This window comes from Engystomops pustulosus, chromosome 6 (assembly GCF_040894005.1).
Source record: "Engystomops pustulosus chromosome 6, aEngPut4.maternal, whole genome shotgun sequence".
Classification (NCBI taxonomy): domain Eukaryota; kingdom Metazoa; phylum Chordata; class Amphibia; order Anura; family Leptodactylidae; genus Engystomops; species Engystomops pustulosus.
Window position 1 is genome coordinate 150544108 of NC_092416.1, and position 24190 is coordinate 150568297.

Consider the following 24190-nt stretch of genomic DNA (forward strand, 5'->3'; position numbering starts at 1 on the left):
AGGGCAACACATACAGCAACACACGGACAACATAGCACAGACCTGCGCGTTTCATCTAATCGACTTGAGCCAGACACACTAACCCTTCAAGCAGTAGACAGATAATGTAGACAGCTGACACCAGGACAAGTGTCTCCAAGTATTTCTGAATCCCCAGGGAGGCATGAATGGCCTGTAAGTCTCCATGGGTAGGTTGTGCCTGCCCACCAGTGTTTGATACCCCCCCCTCCCATACGCCTGTAGAGGTGGCCTGCAAAGGAGTCTTATTATACTCTTCCTAGTCCACATCTATCACCTAGCCAAACCATCTTTCCTGCACTGTAGCACATAGATGCTATGACATTCATAGATTGTCAGCGTGCGTTCACACGTTCAGTTTTTCAGATGCAGTTTTTGGAGCTAAAAGCCAGTGTGGATCATAATGGGTTGAGACAAATAATTGAAAGGTGCTGCTCGTCCTCCTACTTTTACTCCATTCCAGGTTTAGGCATCAAAAAAACTGAAAGTGTGGACGCACCCTAAACTTTTGTGAGCAGGGCGCTCGAACCTATTGTTATTCCTCTGTAATGTCTTATTGTGTCGTATGATCCTAAAGCGCTGCTGAATAGGCTATATGATAGGGTTAGTGGGTGACATTTATCAGGACTTGCATGCCACTTTTTTTGCCATAGAATATTGCCATATTGTCTACTCATTCTAATGTTACTAAATATGTGCAATTAGAGGATTCTTATAGATGGTAAATGTATCGGTACGAGCATAAAGAAAAAATATTCTTTAGTCCATTTTGGGGCGAAATATAAAAAAAAAATATTTTATTCCTTTAGATTAGGTAATGAAACTGTTATAGACTGGGAGCTGGGTTATAATCACTTTCTAAGGGTGATGGCACACGTTCAGTTTTTCAGATGCAGTTTTTGAAGCCAAAAGCTAGTGTGGATAATAATGGGTGAGACAAATAATTGAAAGCTGCTGCTCCTCCTCCTACTTTTACTGCATTCCTGATTTGGGCATCAAAAACTGGATCTGAAAAACTGAACGTGTGACATCACCCTAAGCAGCAACCTTGATGAGATGTCAGGTGAATGTACAGAGCTATTTACTGACTATGGGTGTGGCCTATGTACATCAGAGGTGTATGGAAATCCCTACAAATCAGCTTGCGCTGTCCTCTGGCTGTAAGTGTGCAGCATTAGGGTGTCTCTGGGCACACCCTCAAAACCAACTGTACACACCAATGATCAGGGGAAAAAAACCTGTCTGTATTGTTATCTGCTGCATACATTAACTGATCAACAATGGTTTTATTATTAAAATACGTAGTATTTTGACCCTACATAAAAATCAGTATATGACAGGAAGATCCAAATCCAGGTTCATATCACTAAATTACTTTCATGATTGCAGGTTCTGATATATTTCTTTTTTCAGTGAATAACTCTTTTTATGAGGAAACGTCTTTATCATCTTCAAACACAGCAACGCTGTTCCTTCCTTCCGGACAATATAACATGTTCTGCACCTCTCCGCCACCATTTGTGGATTTTTGAAAATGGATTTCCAAAAGGTCCTTGATTGTTTCTTCGTCCTTGATGTCAGGGATCCCTGTGATCAAGACTGTCCGGTTGGACAGCAAATTCTTCATCTGCAAATGGAAAGAGCAAATGGAAGGGCGTATAGGATTACCATAGCCCCTCTTAGAGACCGAATGCCTAAACTGCATCCCAAACCTCACTAATTTATCATAAAGTCCTCCTCCCCACACAGTTTAGTGCCCCCCCCCCACGACCTCCTATTATTTTAGTGTCTCCTCCCGCAGCAGCTAACTTATTGCTCCCTGCTCTGCCACAGCTTTCCACTGTATCAGCATCCCGAGGACACCCAGGATACCATTGAAAGAAGGAAGGTAAACCCAAATCATCATTGAAGTGTCTCTCAGGGCTCTCCTGGATAGGATAGCAGGAGCTCCAATCATAATCTGGTCCTGTCCTCACTCCTCCTGAAGTCCTATGCAACCCATGGCTTTCTTTAATATAGCGTTGAGGGTGGCACGTCCTGGGCAGAGCGGTGGACAGGGCTGGGTTATCATAGGACCTTCTGCTATGGGCTATACTTTAAGTAAATCTGTACTGGGGGTGACACTGTGCTTAATATCACATGCAGCAGGACATCTGCCAGTTTGAGCCAAATTTGCTCAAATCCCCTCCTGGCATGAGAAAAACGTAGGTTGTAGTTGTGACAAATTAGCAACTTTTGTGCATCTTATGTAAACTAAATAGCTGCATATCCACTGCAGAGAGTAACATTTTAATGTTCCACATTTATCAAGCTATGTCACTAGGATGGATCTCTGGTTCTTCATGCCGGTTCCAGTAAAGATAAGCATGCAGTGTAAGTCTCTGTAGTGCCATCTTTATCTCCAAGTAGATAACCCTATAGATCAGTAAGTAACCTTCTGTAACTACCCTGTTTCCCCTAAAATAAGACATCCCCCAAAAATAAGACCTAGTCCAATTTTGTTCAGGCTTAGAAATATAAGGCCTCCCCTGAAAATAAGACCTAGCGGCCACCATTGCAGCAGCTCCTCCCGCGCCATACATTAGTATTGGTAAATCTTGTAGATGCTGCAGAAGGTTGTGACATGGGGAAGGATTCATGGAAGTAAATCGCTGGCTGTTGTGCTGCAAATGTGATACCAGCAGCTTCCAGGATTAGAAGGGTCATTTATGGAAAGTGCTTTTACCAAACATGAGAGACTGGGGCCAATGATTCTAATAGAAATGGAGTCACAAGAAATACAGCATGAAATTCTTAGTTTGGAGAGTCATAAGGAGGTTAGAAAAGTAGATTTTTTTGTTCAACGATAAATGTCAATTTTTGTTCATGGAAAAATAAGACATCCCCTGAAAATAAGACCTAGTGCATCTATAGGGGGGGAAACTAAATGTTGCAAAGGTCTCAGCCACTTATCCATCCTATTCCATTAAACCTGCACATCTAGTAGAGTTGGGAGGAGACTTTAATGTGTACAAGTAAATCATATGCAGCCTACACAGCACCCATCCGCTTACCACAGATCTTGTAATGTTGCCATCTAAAGATGGAGATACACAAACTTGGTGAGTTTCTTTCCCCCCAAAGGGAACATCAAACCTCTTTTTTTCCACCAGCTGTGGAGCAACTGCAACATATAATAAAGAGAGATAAGAAGCAGCATCCCATTAACCAGGACACACACAAGTCTGACTTTAGGACTATTTCTTCTCTCCATTGATGTCATACTGTGACCTGGAGCTATACATTATTATTAGAACACTGGACGGCGTCCCTAATGGTTAGAATGATATCACCAGAATGAAATACTAGCAAGCGCATGTATAAAGTATAAAGTATAGTCCGTTCCAATGAAAGTAACATTTCTAAAATTGCTAAAATTATTTAGTTAACTTTTTGAGTATATCACCTTAAGGACGCAGCCTGTTTGTATGTTAAGGCTCAGTCCTTTTTTTTTTAATTTGACCAGTGTCAAATAATAACTTTTCAAAACTTTATGATACTTCTGATTTTGAGACTGTTTTCTCGCGAGACATTGTAGTTTATGTTAGTTGTGTCATTTCCATGATCAGTTTCTTTGGGGGGGGGCAAAAATTCAATAATTTAGGAAACATTTGAAAAAAAATGACATTTCAATGTTTCAAATGTTCTACTTTTTGGACAAAAAGTCAAACCACAATTTTTTTTTTTTGTAGAAACCTTTTGCCATTGGTCTTCTTTTTATTTCCATAATGTGTTTTACAGATGTGAGAAGGTTTCAAGTTTTAGAAGAAACTTCTGCTGGTTACCTCGGTTAGGGCAATACCCCATAGGCGGCAATAATCTACAGGATGAAGACACAGCAGGGCTCAGGACGAAAGGAGGTTTTGGAGCCCAGTTTTCACTAGATTGGTGTTGGGGTGCCCCTCAGGTAAAAATAAGAATGTGCACCACAAAAAAAACTAGAGAACGTACACCAAAAAAAATTAGATGATGTGCACCCAACTACCGTCTAGCCGGCACACACAAAAAAATTAAATAATGCGCACCAAACCACAAGGACAAGCCACACAGATGGCACACACAGAAAATAGATAAGTGCACCCAACTACGGGTACACCTACGGTGCTATGGAAAAAAATATTACCAGGCACCAAAAAAACCTATGTGCACCGTGCAAAAAGGCACTACCAATGCACCTAGCTTGCTCTAAGACAAACTAACTACTGCTAAAGATACTGTGCAGCGCTATTCACACGGCGCACTGGAAAGTGCGTCCACTGCAGAACAACGCTAACACGACGCATTATAAAGTGCGTTTGGGTTCAGAAGGGACAGACAGGGAAAAACGGAAGACAAGTGTGATCACACAAGGTGATTACACAGGGAACACACAGGACGCAGGAGGGAACAGATAGGGAACAATAAGGATCAGATATGAAAAAAATGTTTTGGTGCAAACAGTAACGCTTTGCTCCTCTCTCCAGCGATATCAAACCAAAATGGAGTCACTGGAGGTAGAGGAGGGAGCTAAAAACATGTTTCCAGCCTATAAACGCAATTGGCCAGTCAGGATTGGTTGGGTAATGGAAATTAAGCCACAGACTGACTCCCCTGAAAACAAAAGGATTGGGCATACTAAAAACCAACAACCTGATCTTTCTCTCCCCTTCAGTACAGTCAGGAGGCTGCCAAATTACTTAGGGCGATGGATAATTACACTATAACTACACTCCATTATATTATCATCATAATCTACCTCCTTCCTTTGCAAAAGTCAGAATGACACTTCTGGAGTCTTCAAGAAACTCTCTGTTCTCCACTTCTCCGCCACCATTTCTGCTTTTGCTAAAAAACAGCTCTAACTTGTCCAGAAGAGTTTCTTCAGATTCAGCAGCGGCTGGAAGATTAGATACTAGGATTTTCCGTGGGCTCCGGTTCATATCCATCTGTATTTAGGAAACAGGGATTTTATTTACTACAGTGATTTCTATTCGAACCATGAATAGCGTTGTCTGGATACAACAGAGCCCCGTGAGAACATACACTGCCCACTCAGTATGGTTATATTTTCATTGCTCTATTATATTTGCAGTTTTATTTTTACTATTCCCATTACAGGCAAGTATTTTAGTGCACTTCTACCAGGATTCTAGTCCCCTAAACCAGTATTTTTCCAAGCAAGCAACCTACAAATAGTGATCAACATTGTATGTTTTATCTTCTCTTCCTCCAATAAATTCTACTCCTAGAAATGGATGAAGAAATGTGCTTTTAGATACTGTAGTGCCTCCTCCTTTATGCTTTTGTCCTTGTATGTGAAGCAAAACCAGGCCCGACATATGAACTACAGCATCTACTGTATGATTTTATTTTATCTTGGACTACTCATATTGCTCTCAACCAGACAGGCAGTCGCCAAAGTTACATCAGATATAGAGGTAACATTATATATAGAGGTAACTAGAGGTTTCTTAAAGGGGTAGCATTATAATCTGTTCTAGAGAAATTCACATTGATTTCCAGCACACCTTTATTAGTTCTCTCCATTATGTTGTTTCTAAGAAATTCCCATTTTAATCCATATGCTAATGAGGCAGTTGGTGCACCCAGGGTGTGTCCACCGAGCGCTGCTATTATTGTCTGGACCACTACCTCTGTCAGCTAAGCAAGAGATTAGTCTTGTGAGGAGCATGTGGTGACACTCAGAGAAAAAGGAAGTAGTTTAGGCAGGAATAGCAGTGTCTGTGTGCTGAGGACATGCTCTGGGTGCACCAACTGCCTCATTAGCATACAGATTAAACTGGGAATATCTTGGAAATTACATAATGAACAGAAATAATATGTTGATATGTTGGAAATCACAGTGCATTTCTCTATAACATGCTGCCATCAGTTTGTGGAGATGGTGGACTTTTTTATGAGTTTGCACAATGTTTTACAGATGTACACCACCTTCAATCTCTAGTCTCTTTAAACTGATTGACACTAGGTCCGGATTCAAGGTAAATGGTCATTACTTACACTGAGTTCGTCCAGAACCACTAGGTCCACAGGCTCAGCCTTTACATTAATGTAGCATTCTTCAATTGGTACCCTGTGATGTCTCTTTCTTATTATATTTGCAGCAACTATAAAGTAAATCGTTTTAAATACTAAGAAAATTATCGTAAATTTGCAAGATCCATACAAAAAAACTCTTGGTTCTATTAAGTGAAAACATTATTTTTGTATACAAATAGAAGTATTTTCCCATGATAACAAATACACCACATATATTTACCTTTACATTATCGAGTATAAGTCGACCCGAGTATAAGCCGAAGCCCCTAATTTTGCCACAGATAACTGGGAAAACTTATTGACTGGGTTATAAGCCTATGGTGGATAACATAATGGTCACAGCCTCCCCCAGTCACAGTATTAAAAATCCAAGCGGCCTCCCCCAGTAATGAAATGCCATGTAGCAGAGCCCCTAGTAATAAAATGCCCTGCAGCAGAGCCCCTAGTCATAAAATTTCCTGCTGCAGAGCCCCTAGTAATAAAATGCCCTGCAGCAGAGCCCCTAGTAATAAAATGCCCTGCAGCAGAGCCCCTAGTAATGAAATGCCCTGCAGTAGAGCCCCTATTTATGAAATGCCCTGCTACTAGCCCCCCACTTATGAAATTCCATGCAGCAAGTCTACCCACCTGTAAAATGCCCTGCATCCAGCCCCACCATTGATAATATGCCCTGCAACCAGCCCCTCCACTTATGAAATTCCCTGTAGCCAGCCCCCCCTTATTGATGAAATTCCCTGTAGCCAGCCCCCCCTTATTGATGAAATGCCCTGCAGCCAGCCTCTCCATTGCACTATGCCTGCCGGCACACACCATGTCATCAGCAGTGGCGACACCACCACATCATACTGTGTATGGGCAGGTACATAGACGCATCTCTGCCAGCTTTGTTACAGATGAAGAGCAGAAGGAAGAGCATCACAAGGTTAATTTGGAAGTTTAATTTTTTTATACACTCGTGTATAAGCCGAGGTGGTATTTTTCAGCACATTTTTTTGTGCTGAAAAACTTGGCTTATACATGAATATACAATAATTATTTGTATTTAGTGCCTTTTGTGCTTTTGTAATAATAATTTTTATTTATATAGCTCCATAAAATTCTGTAGTGCTTTACAGATTCTGGGGAGCATCTACAAATAAAATAAGACATTACAGAGTAAAGATGATACTGAAAAACAAATCTTCTGATGGTTTGTCCAATGGGGGCAGTATAGAGGGAAAAGAGGAGAGGACCTAGGACTGAGCCCTGAGGAACCCCGACTGTGAGAGGAAGAGGAAAAGAGAAAGATCCAGTAAAGGAGACACTGAAAGAGCAGTCAGAGAGATAGGAAGAAAACCAAGAGAGTGCACTGCTTGGCAGATCACAGGCAGGCGCCAGCGGGAGAGGAGCTGCAGGGGAGCATTGGGGCTGGAGGTAAGTACAAGCTTTATTATTTTTAAAGGCTGTGTATACTGGGGGAGGCTGTGTAATATTGGGGGACTGGGTGGCCTTATATGGAATACTGTTTATCATTTGATTTGGGAGTTTGTATATGGTGGCTGTTATAAATAAATACGGGGTGTGGATGCTGTAGATAAATTATTTAGGGGACTATATAAAGCATGTTTTATGTGGGGAATAGTGTGTTTGTGTGTTCAGTCAGGTTGTGTATTTAGGAACACACTCTGCTATAATGTGTTTTTTTTAGGGGCACCGTCTGAAGTTGTGCTGCATGGAGCTGAAGACATTTGATTGAATTCAGCAGAGATAAATCATGGCCGGGAGAAATCATAAAGAACTCCTCTTACTGATGGAGCAGATCATCACCTGTATGGTAGTAGATACTGGATGTCTCTAATGTCTGTGGCTAATGACTGACTACTAATGTGTGGGGTAGCATCATCCCTCGCGGAGCGCAGGAGGGGGTCTGCAGCATTTTCAATTTTCTCCTAGCAAAAATGCTAGAATCGGCTTTGGTGCAGTGTCCTTTAGGCCAATGGAGCATAGCATCCTGAGGAGGAGCTGGTGGTCCACAGGATCTAATGCTGCCAAGAGATCCAGAAGAATGAGGAGGGAATAGTCACCTTTGGATTTAGCAGTGAGGAGATCATTGGAGACTTTAGAAAGAGCAGTTTCAGTGGAGAGCATGGTGCAAAAACTAAATTGTAAGGGATCAAGGAGGGAGTTAGATGAGAGATATTGGGTTAGTTAAGAATAGACAAGGCGTTCCAGGAGTTTGGAGATGAAAGGGAGATTAGACAGTGGTGGGTAGTTAGCAGCACTGGATGGGTCCAGGGAAAGTTTTTTTAAGAAATGCTTTTGCCTTAAGGGAACCTAGAATTGTACTGTGCATTAATCCTTACCAGAGGCTTCCTCAAAAACAATAAGTGCTGTTCCTCCTTTGACAAGATATCTGATCTGATGTTTGGCATTAATCCCACATCTGGGAAAATTGTCAATTAATTTCCCTTTAAAAACCATTTTCCTTTCAACCCCAGAAGAGCAAATCTGTGAAGAAATTGAGAAAGATGAATTACCTGATCACCTATAAAAATTACTTTACAACCATTTAAAAGACACTTCCCACTTAGAGGCGGGAAGTAAGAGTTCTCCTTACAGAGACTGCCAATTAGGCGCGTGGAGTCTTATAGCCATGGATGCTCCACTAGGGAGATTCTGGGAAAATATGCAAAGTTTTCCAGAATGGGATAAGTAAAACCACGCTCTTTTCACTATCTTGTAAGGCAGCTCCCTTGATATCAAGCATGACCTGATGACATGATGCGGGATTAAGACCAAACAAGTATATCTATTCCAGAAGGAACAGATTCCCAACTGTTTTCCTTATCCCATCCTGGAAAACTTTGCATAACTTCCCACCTAGGACAGTCATGCTATAGCTGCAGGATACTCCATAAATGGTCAATAAATGTGAATCCCATGGAACAACAACAACTGTCTCAAGAATGGGGGTTCCTCACCCCAGTGTCTGTGGCTGGGGAGGTGACCTATCATTTCACTTCTATGGCAAGAATGCTCCATCCATACAAGTGGATGAAGATGTTTGCACATGAACATTCTCCATTCAGAGGCCATGAGACAGGTTGGAGGATTCCTGTTCTTGAGATAAATGTGGGTCCCCGAGGTGTGATCTGCACATGTCTTACATTAATGGCATATTCCATGGAGAATACTCACTGCCTCCAGTTTTTCAGTTTCCTTCTTCAGAAAACAAATATCTTCTTTCATGTTATGTTCTCTTGTCTTCAGCTTTTGGTTCTCCTCCTGCATGCTTCTTATTTTTTCCTGTTAAAAAACGAAATCCCAGGAAAACATTACGCGCCTAAGCATCTATTCTTATGCATTTTCAGGCACTACTTGGCCTTTATTCCTTGTAGCTGCCATTTTTAAAGGGACACTAACAAAGTATAAGTCTCACCTGGTGTCAGAGCTCCAGTTGTTTGCACCGAATACTAGCCCTGGCAGTGTGACCAAACCAACAGTAACAGCATATTCATGTTATAGTCAAAACCTGTGTAACTATGTCATCTGTAACTGTAGTACCTGTGTAAGATGTCACCTTCAAATGTCCTTGCGCAGTGTATTGCATCCATAGCTATTGGCCCAGGTAGCAATGATAACAACGATGGAGCAAAATTTACAATACACTGCACATTAGTGATGCATCAACTGGCAGGGGCTTCTTCCACCCCACCACATAAGATATGGGTCAGTGTAGGAGTATACCTGATTTTTTTTTTATTTTTGCATATATTAGTTTTTCAGCTGGTCATTAGACACTACTCGCTACTTGTCTATGAGTAAGAGCCAAGTAGCCGACTGAAAAGCAAAAGAACAGAAGTGTTGAATTAGGGATTTTTACTATAAGCTTTTGTTCATCTGATGCTGGACCTCCATTTAATTAAATTTAATAGAATTATCATCAACACTCTCTGGGTGCGTTCACACGTTCAGGTTTTCAGCTGCAGTTTTCAAAGCCAAAAGCAGGTATGGATCAGAATGGGTGAGCACATAATACTGAGAAGTGCTACTCCTCCTCTTTTTCTCACTACAATCCTGGTTTGGACAATGAAAACTGCAGCTGAAAAACTGAACATGTGAACGCACCCCTAGTCCAGGGCGTGTATGGAGAACTTGATTCCATTGTATGAGCATTTACAGGTCAGCTGTGTCATAAACTTTTTCCTCTTTTCCGCAGAAATCTATGTGTAATACTTTGTCAGGCACAGCTGAAAAAAACGCAAAAACCACAATGACCGTAACTGGTAAAAATAGATTGCATACTATCAATGTCGGCTTAGTCATAGTCTCTACAATCAGTTATCGCTGTGGCTTGTACATACTTCAGATGAGTCACTACGTGACACTGGTAAATAGCTTGTAGACCATTCAGTCACATCCCCCAGGTCTAGTTACATGCAGCAGCCCCATAAGCTCTGCTCACATCACACTGTTTTCCGAAATTCTTTCAGATATAGCTCTGTTATATATCACAGTCAGCAATAGTGCCCCCTGATTTTCAAGGGTGAATTTTGGCTTCAGCATCTCTATAAACCATGCTGTCTGCAGTTAAGCTCTATCCAATCTTCTCAGCTAAATATATTTTATAAACATCTGCCTGTTTATATGACACTATTTACAATATGCTCATCTCCTCCTGCTCTATAACATGCTGCCTATAGATTTATGAAACTATGTATAATCTGCTCCTGCACTATACCACACTGCCTGCAGATAGGACACTGTGTACAATCTGCTCTGTTCCTACTGCTCTATAACATGCTGCCTGCAGATAGAACGCTATGTATGATCTACTCTGCTCCTGCTCTATAACATGCTGCCTGCAGATAGAACGCTATGTATGATCTACTCTGCTCCTGCTCTATAACATGCAGCCTGCAGATAGCGCAATTCTGCGCTGGAATTGTGTCGAATTGGTTTTTGCTGCGCTGGCTTCCGTGACAGATTGTGGGGCGTGCTGTCGGACGATCCAACTGATTCGGACAGAGCGCAGGATTTAACTTTCAAATTGTGTCGCAAGACAATGCACTTACATGCACTAGGAAGAAGAAGGTAAACTACGTCGGACCTGAGCGGGGAAGCGACACATGTGAATCGCTGCAAAGTGCATGATCATCGGACAATGCACTTTCGGTAAACTCTGTAGACCGGGTAAGTAAATGAGCCCCTTAGTACAATCTGTTCAGCTCCTCCTGCTCTATAACATGCTGCCTGCAGATAGGACACTATGTACAATCTGCTCTTCTCCTCTTGCACTATAAGATTCTGCCTTCATTTGTACAACCATTTTATGATTTTTCCCTGTATCATGTACAGGAATTGACACAATTTGGGGAATTCATTATTGTGTGCAGACAACACTAGCCTTCGCTGCGACAGATTCATCATTGTGATGATTAATTAGCTGTAGTTTATTTAAAAAAATTTTTTGCTCAAAAACTATTTCCCGGCGGCCACACCCCTTTCTGATGACGAGACCCCCTTTGTCGGACAAGTCAGAAAAGTGCCGAAGTGGTCGGAAGGTGTGTTTTACCTGCACAAATTAGAAATCAGGCGAAGTTGATTATTGAATTCCCCCACTGTATTTACATAGATTATTAATGGTCACATGGCGTTCTTGATAAAGGGGTCATTTATCTTTCATGGCTGTTGTTGTGGTTATTTGCTTGTCAGATTCTCATTGTGGGTTTTCCTCCGCACATTTTCGAGTTACCTATTCTAATCTATTTCCTACACCACAGAGTGGAGTGTTTTTCCACTTTTGAGCAAAAAATTGCTACCTTTTTAAAACATCAACATCCTAAGAATAATCAGACGTAACACAAGAAAACTCAGTCGCAGCAAACTTTGCTGGGCGAGTGTCTTAGTCACAAAAAAAAGGAGCAAATTCACTAATGTGCGCAAAATAGTTGCAAAAAAAGTGCAGGGAAAAGAGAAACGAATGTGAAAAGAACTCCCTCTAATAAACTTGTTTTACCAAAGCCATCTGCTTTTTGCAGTACAAGCACTTGGTATTCAGTCACATTGTGACCACATGTTGTGATTTCACTGTTAGATATTTGTACCCACCATGAACTTCTCATCCTGATTACGCAGGCTCCATTCCTTTGCCACTAGATTTTTCTCCTGTTTTTCAGCTCTCGCTTCAAACTGTTGAGCCAGAATCACTGTCTCCTGCTTCTTCTGCTCCAATTTATTGATATCTTCTGATAGGGCTAAATGTTTTTCCTAAAAGATTACACAGAACAATTTACTATTAGACCCCATAATATTACTATGAGTATTAAACAGACATTTACATTATGAGAATTATCCTGAGGATTATCCTTCGATGAGGGCATCTACCCCCATCCTGGTGGTGATGCCCTTTAACCTTAGAAAGAATTTTCTAGGCATATGTAATTGTAACACAATCTCACAACTAAATTACAATGTTATCATGATGGAAGTGTAATATAAAGCAACATATGAACGCAGTCTAAGGCCCCTTGATGAACTCACATCACACTCGCAACACATGCTGCTCGGATCGCACGGCCCGAACGCTGCACACTGGGACTGAACTGACATGCTGAGTTCACTCCCAGGTTCGGGCTGTGCGATCCAAGCAGCACACTCGCGAGTGTAGAAGGGGCCAAAGTTGCAGCTAATTGCAGATTTTGTTGTGGATACATAGATAATCAGTAACAAAAATCAACAACTATACATGAATGGGAGATTTTACTGTGACCGCGTTAACACATAGCATTTATATTATGTTTCTAATGCAGTAACATTATTCACACATTATAACACACTCTAAAATTGTGAAATCTACCATTTAAATAAATAAAAACCATGTAGAAATACTCACCTGCGCTCCTCTTGATGTTGATCCCGGCGCTGTCCTCCACTAGTCCTGACCTGCCGGGATCCCCCAGAAGAGAAACTTATAATTAGCAACACGGAGCCCGGGGACAAGATGTCCGATGCTCCAGGATGCTAATTATAAGTTTATTTTCTAGGTCATCCTGGCGTGTCAGGACTAGTGGAGGACAGCACAGGGATCAACATCAAGAGGAGCGCAGGTGAGTATTTCTACATGGTTTTTATTTATTTAAATGGTAGATTTCCTTTTAAGCTTTTAACTTCCTCATTAAAGTCAATGATGAAAATCTGAATCAAATCTGTGTGCCATGGATTTTTTTTAATGGATTATTTCAGTACCTTGGTTATTAGATAAATTATATGCCTTTTTGGGTTTTAAATTATTGTGTCCTTTTACACTGGGAATAGGAGTGTAACTACAGTGGTAGCAGCAAAACCAGCTTCTACGGGGCCCACATTGCCAGGGGGACCTGTCATCTGACCTGAGACTAAAGAATGGAAGATGTGCACTATTATATACATATTATGCAGCACATTAAAGCATAATATGTATATAACAGTGCACATTCTCCACAGTACAAGGCATGAATCGGCAGCTCGAATAAGAAATGGCGGGCTTGAAGGAGGGGACAGCAGAACAACAGTACTAGGGATCTCTAATTCCTGCCATGTACTTCATCAAAGTTAACACAATGTTAACGCGTGTGTTAACATCGCGTTTGCAATGCGTTTTGTAAACGGAAATGCTAACAGTGATATAATTAGGCAAATCACCTCTCCTCAGCTGTTGTATATGCGTTTCAAACGCGATGAAAATGCAGGTCAAAACGCAACGTGTGAACGCGCCCTGAGGGTGATGTCACACATGGTGTTTTTAGGCCGTTTTTAGTTGTGCGTTTTCAGATCGGAAAAAATGCATGCCTTTTTGTCCATTTTTAATTGCGCAAATTCAGAAAACCGTCCAAAAACTCATGCGCGACAATGTGATGCACACATCCGTGAAAATGTACCTTTACCTCATCAGCCAGAGATTCCTGACCATAAAATGACCATCTTATATTCATGAATACTAACATAAGGTGCTGGCAGGGTGATTATACCGCTATAATTTGTTAACAAAGCTGTGTGTAATGTGTGCAATGAATTGTTGCTTTTTTTGTTTTTGAAGAGGCCATTTCAGTACCTTGATTGCCGAAATGATCTGCTTTTTTGATCATTTTGTCCTTTTACACTGGGGAATTATCATTATGATCACTTTAGGTCTCCTGAATCTCATACAGAGTTGTGTCCTCTGTAAAAGGACTAGCGGGTTCATTACTTCCCTTACTGTTACACAGTCCTAGGACATAGCGGCCCCAGGAGAAACATGTCACATACTCTACATGGGCTGGGAAGAACTGATGCCATGTCACCAGTTTGTGCATCAGTTCTTGTGAGCAGCCCTATACACACATGATCCCAGGATTTCTCCCAACTCCTATGTAAAGTTTCAGGGAAAGACGTATGTAATATACAGTGTACATGTAAAATATATGAGGTAAAAACTTTATTGCATAGTACCAGACACTAGTGCACAGCTAGTTTCAGGCAGCTTTCACACACAGCGGAAAACTTAATGCCGTTTTTACTTCTACAAAAAAAAACCGCCGTGTGTGAAACCGAACGTGCGATTAACCCTTTGCATTGAGTGTACACAGCGGGAGGCGCCTGCGCTGCGCCCTGTGCCGGGACACGCCCGCGGGTGTAGCGCATGACGTCACGGCGGTGTCCCGGGGCGGGATGCGGGGAGGAGGGGGAAGAGGTGAGCCGGAAGTTCCCGGCCCATATTCCCTGGGACTGGGAACAATACGGATCGGTCAGGGCGGAGCCTCCCCTCCCCCGCTGCTCTGTGTGTGTGTGTTAGTTTCACCTGCCCGCAGCCAGTCATTCCCCGGCAGCCGCAGCCATGAGCGTCAGCACGGCCGACATCAACTTCAAGTGGGACCCGAAGTCCCTGGAGATCCGCACCCTGGCGGTGGAGAGGCTGCTGGAGCCGCTGGTCACACAGGTCACCACCCTGGTCAACACCAGCAACAAGGGCCCCTCCGCCAAGAAGAAGGGCCGCTCCAAGAAAGCCAAGGTGCTGGCCGCCTCGGTGGAGCAGGCCACGCAGAACTTCCTGCAGAGCGGCGAGCGCATCGCCCGGGAGAGCCAGTACCTCCGGGAGGAGCTGGCCGCCGCCGTGGACGATGTCCGGAGCCAGGGGGAGCTCATGCGCGCCGCCTCCGGGGACTTCGCGGACGACCCCTGCTCCTCGGTGAAGAGGGGCAATGTGGTGCGCGCCGCCCGCACCCTGCTCTCCGCCGTCACCCGCCTGCTCATCCTGGCCGACATGGCCGATGTCTACAAGCTGCTGGTGCAGCTCAAGGTGGTGGAGGAGGGCATCGCCAAGCTGAGGAATGCGGGCACCGAGCAGGACCTGGGCATCCACTACAAAGCCCTGAAGGCAGAGGTGGACAAGCTGCAATCCATGACCGCCAAGCGCCAGCAGGAGCTCAAGGATGGAGGGCACCGCGACCAGATGGCAGCAGCCAGGGGCATCCTACAAAAGAACCTGCCCATCCTGTACAGCGCCACCCAGGCCTGTCTCCAGCACCCCGATGTAGCCGCCTACAGAGCCAACCGAGACCTGGTCTACAAACAGCTCCAGCAAGCCGTGACCGGCATCTCCAATGCGGCCCAGGCCACCACCACGGATGAGACCCCGGCCCAGCACGGAGGTGAGCTTGCCATTGCCTTAAATAACTTTGACAAACAGATTATTATGGACCCCCAAGGTTTCAGCGAGGAGCGCTTCAGGCCAACGCTAGAGGAGCGTCTAGAGAGCATCATCAGTGGCGCCGCCCTCATGGCCGATTCTGCTTGCACCCGTGATGACCGCCGTGAGCGGATTGTGGCTGAGTGTAACTCGGTGAGACAAGCTCTGCAGGATCTCCTCACTGAGTACATGGGCAATACTGGCCGTAAAGAAAGGAGCGATGCCCTCAATTCTGCCATAGACAGGATGACCAGAAAGACCAGAGATCTGCGCAGACAGCTTCGCAAAGCAGTAATGGATCACGTGTCTGACTCTTTCCTTGAAACCAACGTGCCCCTACTGGTTCTGATTGAAGCTGCCAAAAACGGGAATGAGAAAGAAGTCAAAGAATATGCCCAGGTTTTCCGTGAACATGCAACCAAACTGATTGAGGTAGCCAACTTGGCCTGTTCCATATCTAACAATGAAGATGGGGTTAAAATTGTACGCATGTCTGCCAACCAGCTTGAAGCCCTCTGCCCTCAGGTCATTAATGCAGCCTTGGCGCTGGCTGCCAAACCTCACAGTAAAGTAGCCATGGACAATATGGACATTTTCAAAGAACAGTGGGAGAAGCAAGTGTGTATCCTGACTGATGCTGTTGATGACATTACTTCCATCGATGACTTCTTGGCAGTCTCGGAGAATCACATATTAGAAGATGTCAACAAGTGCGTTATTGCTCTCCAGGAAAGAGATGTTGATGGACTTGATCGTACAGCGGGAGCAATCCGCGGTCGAGCAGCGAGAGTCATTCACGTTGTCACAGCCGAAATGGAAAACTATGAGGCTGGAATCTACACGGAGAAGGTAGTTGAGGCCACCAAACTTTTGTCAGATATTGTTATGCCCCGTTTTGCTGAGCAAGTAGAAGCAGCAGCCAGCGCCCTCACTGGAGACTCCAACCAACCAGTGGATGAGAATGAGTTCATTGATGCCTCCAGATTAGTCTATGATGGTATCCGTGATATCCGTAAAGCTGTTCTTATGATAAGAACCCCAGAAGAACTGGATGACTCTGATTTTGAGACTGAGGACTTTGATGTGAGGAGTCGTACCAGCATCCAAACTGAAGATGATCAACTCATCGCTGGGCAGAGCGCCAGAGCCATCATGGCACAACTTCCGCAGGAGCAAAAAGCTAAAATTGCTGAGCAGGTGGCTAGCTTCCAAGAAGAAAAGAGCAAGTTGGATGCTGAGGTATCTAAATGGGATGACAACGGCAATGACATTATTGTCCTGGCCAAGCAGATGTGTATGATCATGATGGAGATGACTGACTTTACAAGGGGGAAAGGACCCCTGAAAAACGCCTCAGATGTCATTGGGGCTGCCAAGAAAATTGCAGAGGCTGGGTCAAGGATGGATAAATTAGGCCGGACCATTGCTGACCACTGCCCTGACTCTGCCTGCAAACAGGACCTACTGGCCTATCTCCAACGTATTGCCTTATATTGCCACCAGTTAAACATCTGTAGCAAGGTCAAAGCAGAAGTCCAGAATCTGGGTGGTGAGCTGGTGGTCTCCGGAGCAGACAGTGCTATGTCCCTCATCCAAGCTGCCAAGAATCTGATGAATGCGGTGGTACAAACCGTGAAAGCATCTTATGTGGCCTCCACCAAGTATCAGAAGTCCCAGGGCATGGCTTCTCTAAACCTTCCTGCTGTCTCTTGGAAAATGAAAGCCCCTGAAAAGAAGCCACTTGTCAAAAGAGAGAAGCCTGATGAAACCCAAACTAAGATTAAGCGGGCATCTCAGAAGAAGCATGTCAACCCAGTGCAGGCTCTTAGTGAGTTTAAAGCCATGGAGAGCATCTAAAGAGACCATTTATGGACCATTAATTCCCACTGCCTGCATCATTATACTGCAATTCTCTCCATCGCCCCAATTCTGGCCTCCTACCAACCTTCCACGTGGTCATCAAAGTGGTTCTGTCCACTTATGGGAATATTTAAAGGGAGAGTCCATCTTTTGCCCCACTACCAACTTGAGAGCCTAAAGAGATCCACTTGCCTTGAATGATTAAGGGGTTTATAATTAGGAGCTCCCCTTTTAAATCAGCTTGAAGTATAGTAACTTGTATCCACTTTTAGGAAATGCAACTATTGGTAAGAATTTTGAATGCAGTGTTAAAGGGGTGTTTACCGCATATTTAAACTTTATATACAGGATGAGGGTTTGCACTGATACCCCAGTTGTTGGTAGAACCCCTTTAATACTAACAATAACACTGACTGCTAATGTATATTTCCAAAATTTAACATACAATGCAAACAGTTGAGCATAATTTACAGTATCATTATGTGGTATCACACTTATGCACACGACTTATATTGTCTATTGGGCTCATATTTTCAGGCTGGAAATTCATCCAGTCAAATATTGGACATCTGCTTGGCGGTGGCCCCCCTGTCATTACTGTTACAGGAATCTCTGGATTATAGTCGCCTAATTTTCTGTTTTACTGTAGTGAACTATTTATCATGTTCGGCACAAATATATATATATTTTTAATTTATTAACCCTGTTTTCTTTTCTAGAACACTAATGTTTTAGGTAAGCAGTCTGTATAACTCTGTCTGTGGTGGACTACACCTCCCAGCATGTCTTGGATACTCAGGGCATGCTGGGGGTTGTAGTTCCGCAATATCTAGACGGGTACTACAGTAGTTAAAGGGTCATGGTTTGCAGTGGGGCCCAAGTTCATATGAGGAATGCACCATATATTATACTTGGCAGGAATATTGGGCCCAGGTGGAGCGTTTGTAGTATTTTAAGACAAAGCAATAATTGTAGTGTTTGTGGATAGGGGTCATTCTGGGTCTTGTAGTACTAAGGAGACCCTCTGACTGTATTAAGGGTACACATAGTTTACTAAATCATGGAGTCATCTAAAATGTATATAGTTTTTGGTCTGGCCAGATTTCTCTGCACAACTCTTGGCTTTCTCTATATATATCTATGCATTGACATAATCTATAAATCATATGACATTTATATAAAGACCCCCATACTGTGATGATGTGACCATGTATATTCCTATACACATTATTCAGGTTAGCGGTACAATGCATCAATGGCTTCCTGCTCTAACCTATAATAGCCTTATATTACTACAGTGGTGTGCGGGAAGCTCACAATGCATGAGTCTGGGCAGTTACTAAGGGCTATTGCACAAGAAGATTTGTTTATTTTTTAATATTCTTCGTTCACCAAAGGAGTTTTGAAGTGGTTTCTCATATATACATAAATATAAGTTGTGAATCTATACTTTTGTCACCTCAGAGGCAGCCATTTTGTGTTCCTGTGTGAGACTTTCCATGTATGAGGTAATTCCAGCTTCATACTTCATTTATGATGTCATTTTCCTGTCAGAACATGTCACAAAATGGCTCCTCGATGCCTTTTCATGTCGTCTCCTCACTATGAACCCTGAGGAAGGTTACAGCGGGGGTTGCCCTTGTGATCACTGAATGTTTGTAGATGGCTAGGGTCACCCCTGTACCGAAATCATATGTCTTTGTTTGAGGGATTTGGGATTTCACTTGTTACAACACATCTGCATTAAAGGGGTTGTTAAGGGGTTACAAAATACGGTTGCTTTCTATACTAGGTCACAAGGTGCCCAAATACTGTAAGTAAAGGAAAATTGTGACTGGATTAGTAGTGGACGCTGAACATTGGGTTTTGTGTGTAAAAACTAGAGCTGAGAAGTTGCAGATAACTCTTTAGTTTCTATGCTTAAGGCCTAATGTGTACAGAATATGGCGCAACCCTCTCTGCCCCTGACATATACGTGTAGTGGTGACTGTACTGAAGCCTGGCAGCCATTTTGTGCACAGTATTGAGTGTTCTTGGTCCGACTGCCTGCGCCCGGTCGCTCACCTCCTGTACGTCTATTAGCGTTTTCTCTTCACATTTCACCACATGTCGCTGTGTTTTACATTGTGTGTTTGCTTTCAGGTTACCATTTGTTACTTTTATAACTTTAAACGCTTTGTAGGTTTTTAAAGTTGCTTATTTTACTGTAATATTCAGGAGATTTTATTTGTTAACAATAAATTTTGATTTTACTTAACAAAATTTTCGTTTTTATTTTCTATGTGATCAGTAAGGAAATTATTATTATTTTTTTTTGTGTAAGGCCTGTTGCCCTCTCACGAGTTTGGTCTGACAAACTCACTCTAGATTTATCAGACCAAAACTAGGATCGGATATGCTGAGTTCAGGTTCAGTTTGGTAAATGTGAAAATGAGTTTGGTCCAAAATTGCTTGTGGCTACCAGGGCTTTTGGCGTAATTCACACATTAGTATTTGTAAGCCGATACTGGGTGTGGATGTAAAATACACGAGCGTAAATCTTTTAGATTTTCCTGGTTTTGGCTTACAAAGTCTGAGAAAAAATAAATATATATATATACATTACACACACACCAGTCTGCACAAGGCTTTGGTAAGTGTCACGCCTAGTTTGTGGGGGGGCTCTTTGCTGTATGGATGAATAACTGCCTTAGGACTTATTCACACATTGCAGTTTTGATCATTGATTTGCATAAATGATTGTGTTCCAAAACCAGAAATGGTCCAAAATTTCCAAGCAGGCCCACTGTGTAGACTCTGCTGCTGGTTCTGGTTCTGGCTTTAACGCTAATGTGTTGATAAGCCCTCATTCTTCCATTTGTAATGCTCCCAATATTTTAGTGTCTGTATTACAGCCAAAAACTTGGACCCATAGTTCAGTGTTAATCTAAATTCATAGCATCAGAACCAAGAGGAATTTGGGTCCTTTGGACTTATTACAGATGCTGGTATCTGGGCCACTAGGATATTATTCCTGCTATTAAACATCCTGCACGGCTTTCTTGAAATGCAAAGTAAAATCCACTGGTTCAGACATGTCTTTTACCTCATTTGCAGCCAATCCTGTCCATAAAATGGTTCGAGACGAAGGGCCGTGTGATCTTATCTACCTTCCCGGACCTTAAGCCTGTATTCATGAATATTATCATTAGGTCTTGGAGTTACATGACCATCGATCTGCGGCCATTTTATGGACAGGAATGGCAGCTGATGAGGTGGAAGACATTTTTGAACTTACTTTACAAGCAGGCAGAGCAGAAATGTTTATAGGTGTATATTGGTAAATTACTTAATATACTGCAACACACAAATTACAGAATACATGAAGTAGACAACCCTCTTTTATGGGAGCCGCAGCACCAAAAAGCTGACAATCCCCATAAAACCACATCAAAGTCTAATAAACGCTGTGTTCCTGCTTTTCCACCTCAGTTTTTCTAGTGCTGAGTGAATGTACAGAGGATAGTGTCTGTGCCCCTGACAGTCATGTAGCGGTATTATATCATTGTTATATATACGGCACTTGATGTGTTTGGTTGCTGTTTCCTATCAGGAGTCCTTGTGTGAGGAATGTGAGCAATGCCTCCTATATCTGGGAATGCTGTAACATGCATGATAGGATAACAACTCTGTGGAAAACATGATACATGGAGTTCCAGCCAAGATGCTGCCAGGAATCCTATCATTTTCCATCCGGCTCCAAGGCAGGAGATGGTATCGCTAATGTGTGTACAGGTTAGGACAATAAGGCTGTGACTGCAACGAATGCTGCCTGAGGTAATCTCAAGCCGCGCCTGTGAAGGTTTACACAACACACGATGGAGGGATCTATAAACACTGTCTGTTTAGCAATCAGTCACTGCACAGCTTTTCATAGATGATGTGGCAAGGATGTGCTGTAGGTGGAGGTAAGTGAATAATCCAGGAGTGACCTGCACACTTACCATAAAACCAGTAGGGAGTGAGTAGGGTGGTTTTCCTATTTGCTCAACTACATTGCAACTTCAATGTAGGGGAACCCCTTTAAATGTTACCACTACATTACCCAAGCCAAGTTCCTGTTCATTTTGTACACCAATCCCTTATAGAAATCAACTAGTATATAATCAGGCATCACATACCTTGTATAACTCAATCTCCTTTCTTAGGGACTCTACTTCCATCTCATCTGTTACTGGTTTCTGGAATAAAGGAGATGGTTATGTTAATGCTTATTTCTGTACATGTATAAAACTAGCTGAAATCACAGACTATAAACATATAGATTACAATATCATATCACAACTCTGGATTAATCACTAATGCTTTTATGTTGTAGCTGCTTACTTTACAAGCAGGAGTAATGAAGACCTGGCAAGACATGAAGACATAGTTTCCTGCTTATTTGAATGTACTCAAATAATACTACATTACTGCCCTAGAAATTATGGGAATGGACACAGCTTCCCTGACCATCAAATGGTCAGAAGCCTGCTACAGCTCTTAGGCTGCATTCACACAAACTTATGCCCGTCTGGCTGCGGCCGTGGGGTGCGCTGGAGAGGAGAGCACGGCTCACTCCTCCCCTCTCCATAGGAAATAGAGTAGACTATTCAGCCACGGTACTGTGAGCACATGTTGTGATCACCATATTGGGCCCAGGCGCCATAGACGACTACAAGGGACCCCTATAGGTTTGTGTGAATGTAGCCTTACTTAGAGCAGTGGGGCTGTGTTGTTCATTGAAGAGATCTCACACATTGACCCATCACAGTACTCCAAGGTCAACGACAGTCCTGTGTTTCCTGGGGGCCCACCATCCAACAATCCCTAGGAAATGGACCCTTGTAGCTACCAAACTGCTGGACCTTGAATGTCCAGTATGGGGTTAGAACCTTGGCCCATCTGAGCCAGACTTGGTGAGCTGGTCTGACACTGGTTAGTAAAAAACACAGGTCAAGTTCCCTTATTTTAGTCTTCTTTCTGACCTCTATTTCTTAATTTTCTATATTAATATGACACTACTAACACAGTTCACCAGCGATTATACCTAAAACTGTCTGCTGCTTTCTATGGTCAAAACTGCTGCTAGACTCCCATCATATAGTTGATCAACTTGCTTCTTACAGTATAATCCAGTTAGGGGACTTTTTTCCAGACATTAACTTATGAGATGACACATAAGCAGCAAGGAATATATAAAAAATATTGCACATCAATTTTGGTGAGGAGTACATCTTCCTAACTATAAACAGGGAGATAGGCTTAGGCCCCATTCACGTGGCTATGAATGTACAAAATACAGCCAGATCACTGTCACAATAGATGCCTTTGGTACCCGGTCTTATGGTGTCATTGTCAATGGTGGACATTGCCTATTATTGGAAGGATTTGCAGCGCGGCCACTCGGATTTAAATGGATAGGGAACGGGTGAGGAGCGCAATCTGGTCCGGACAAGTATACACCTGTGTGAATTAGACGTAAGGCCGCATTCACACGACCTTATGGTCAGATAATGCGCGTGAAAAGGACTCTGGAATGAGCTCTTTCTTTTCTATGGCAATTGATGCGTGAAAAACGCATTGAGCTTGCATGTGTCTCAGAGTGCAATGCGTTTTTGATCTCCGTAGACTTGTATGGTGCGTTCTTCACGCACGTGACTTGCAAAAGTAAAGCATGCCGAGATTTAACCCCCCATTAAAAAACATGCGTGTATGCGTGAAAAAAATGCAAGTCTGAAAAATCCTGTTGATTACAATGAATCAGAGTGCAATGCAAGTTCTGCACGTCAAAAGCACATGCAGAACACGCGCGTGAAAAACGCAAGTGTGAAAGGGGCCTAACAAAAGAAAATACTTTTCAATCAATGTTTTTCTGTCCAGTTCTTGGTTATCAGCTCTACATGAAGCAAAACAATGTCATTAGTTGTGACTGGTCCAGACAAAAAACAACTGATAAGTGTGTACCCAGCCTGAATACACATTAGCTCTATGCAAGGTCAAGGTCAGAAGAAGTGGCATTACATACCACGATACCAGTACAGGCAGTCCCCGGGTTACATACAAGATAGGGTCTTTAGGTTTGTTCTAAAGTTGAATTTGTATGTAAGTCGGAACTGTATACTTTATTATTGTAATCCCAGCCAGAACCTATTTGGTCTCTGTGACAATTGGATTTTAAAAATGTTGGATTGTCATAAGAATCAGGATTAACAATAAAGCTTCATTACAGACACCTGTGATAACTGTTACAGCTGATTATTGTAGCCTAGGACTAAAGTACAATAAATTACCAACATCCAGGGGTCCGTTTGTAACTAGGGGTCGTATGTAAGACGAGTGTTCTTAAGTAGGGGACCGCCTGTACTAGTCATAGAAGAGAAGAGTAGGAGCTGGTCTGCTGACGACAGAATAATAGATTTTACCCACATTTTTTCAGGTAGCCTAGCAAAATGTATTCATAGTCCATAATCTACATATGAGCAAATTTTGAAATTTCTGGGTCCCAATATCAAATCTCAAATAGGGCAC

General features: G+C 42.8%; 1 protein-coding gene and 1 pseudogene across 3 annotated transcripts in view; one reads left to right on the top strand and one right to left on the bottom strand.

Annotated features, from left to right (window-relative positions):
* Positions 1-1284: 1284 nt before the first annotated feature.
* Positions 1285-24190, bottom strand: part of IFI35 (interferon induced protein 35) — a 34811-nt gene continuing 11905 nt past the window's right edge. For all 3 annotated transcript variants that reach the window (XM_072111788.1, XM_072111789.1, XM_072111787.1), the window contains 8 exons: positions 21802-21861; positions 12187-12345; positions 9274-9381; positions 8439-8583; positions 6058-6164; positions 4793-4982; positions 3072-3181; positions 1285-1645 (listed from right to left, as the gene is read on the bottom strand). In XM_072111788.1, the coding sequence (XP_071967889.1) occupies positions 1445-1645; positions 3072-3181; positions 4793-4982; positions 6058-6164; positions 8439-8583; positions 9274-9381; positions 12187-12345; positions 21802-21861 (1080 nt within the window). In that variant the 3' untranslated portion in view covers positions 1285-1444. The remainder of the gene's footprint in view (positions 1646-3071; positions 3182-4792; positions 4983-6057; positions 6165-8438; positions 8584-9273; positions 9382-12186; positions 12346-21801; positions 21862-24190) is intronic.
* LOC140064673 (catenin alpha-1 pseudogene) lies at positions 14762-19903 on the top strand (annotated as a pseudogene).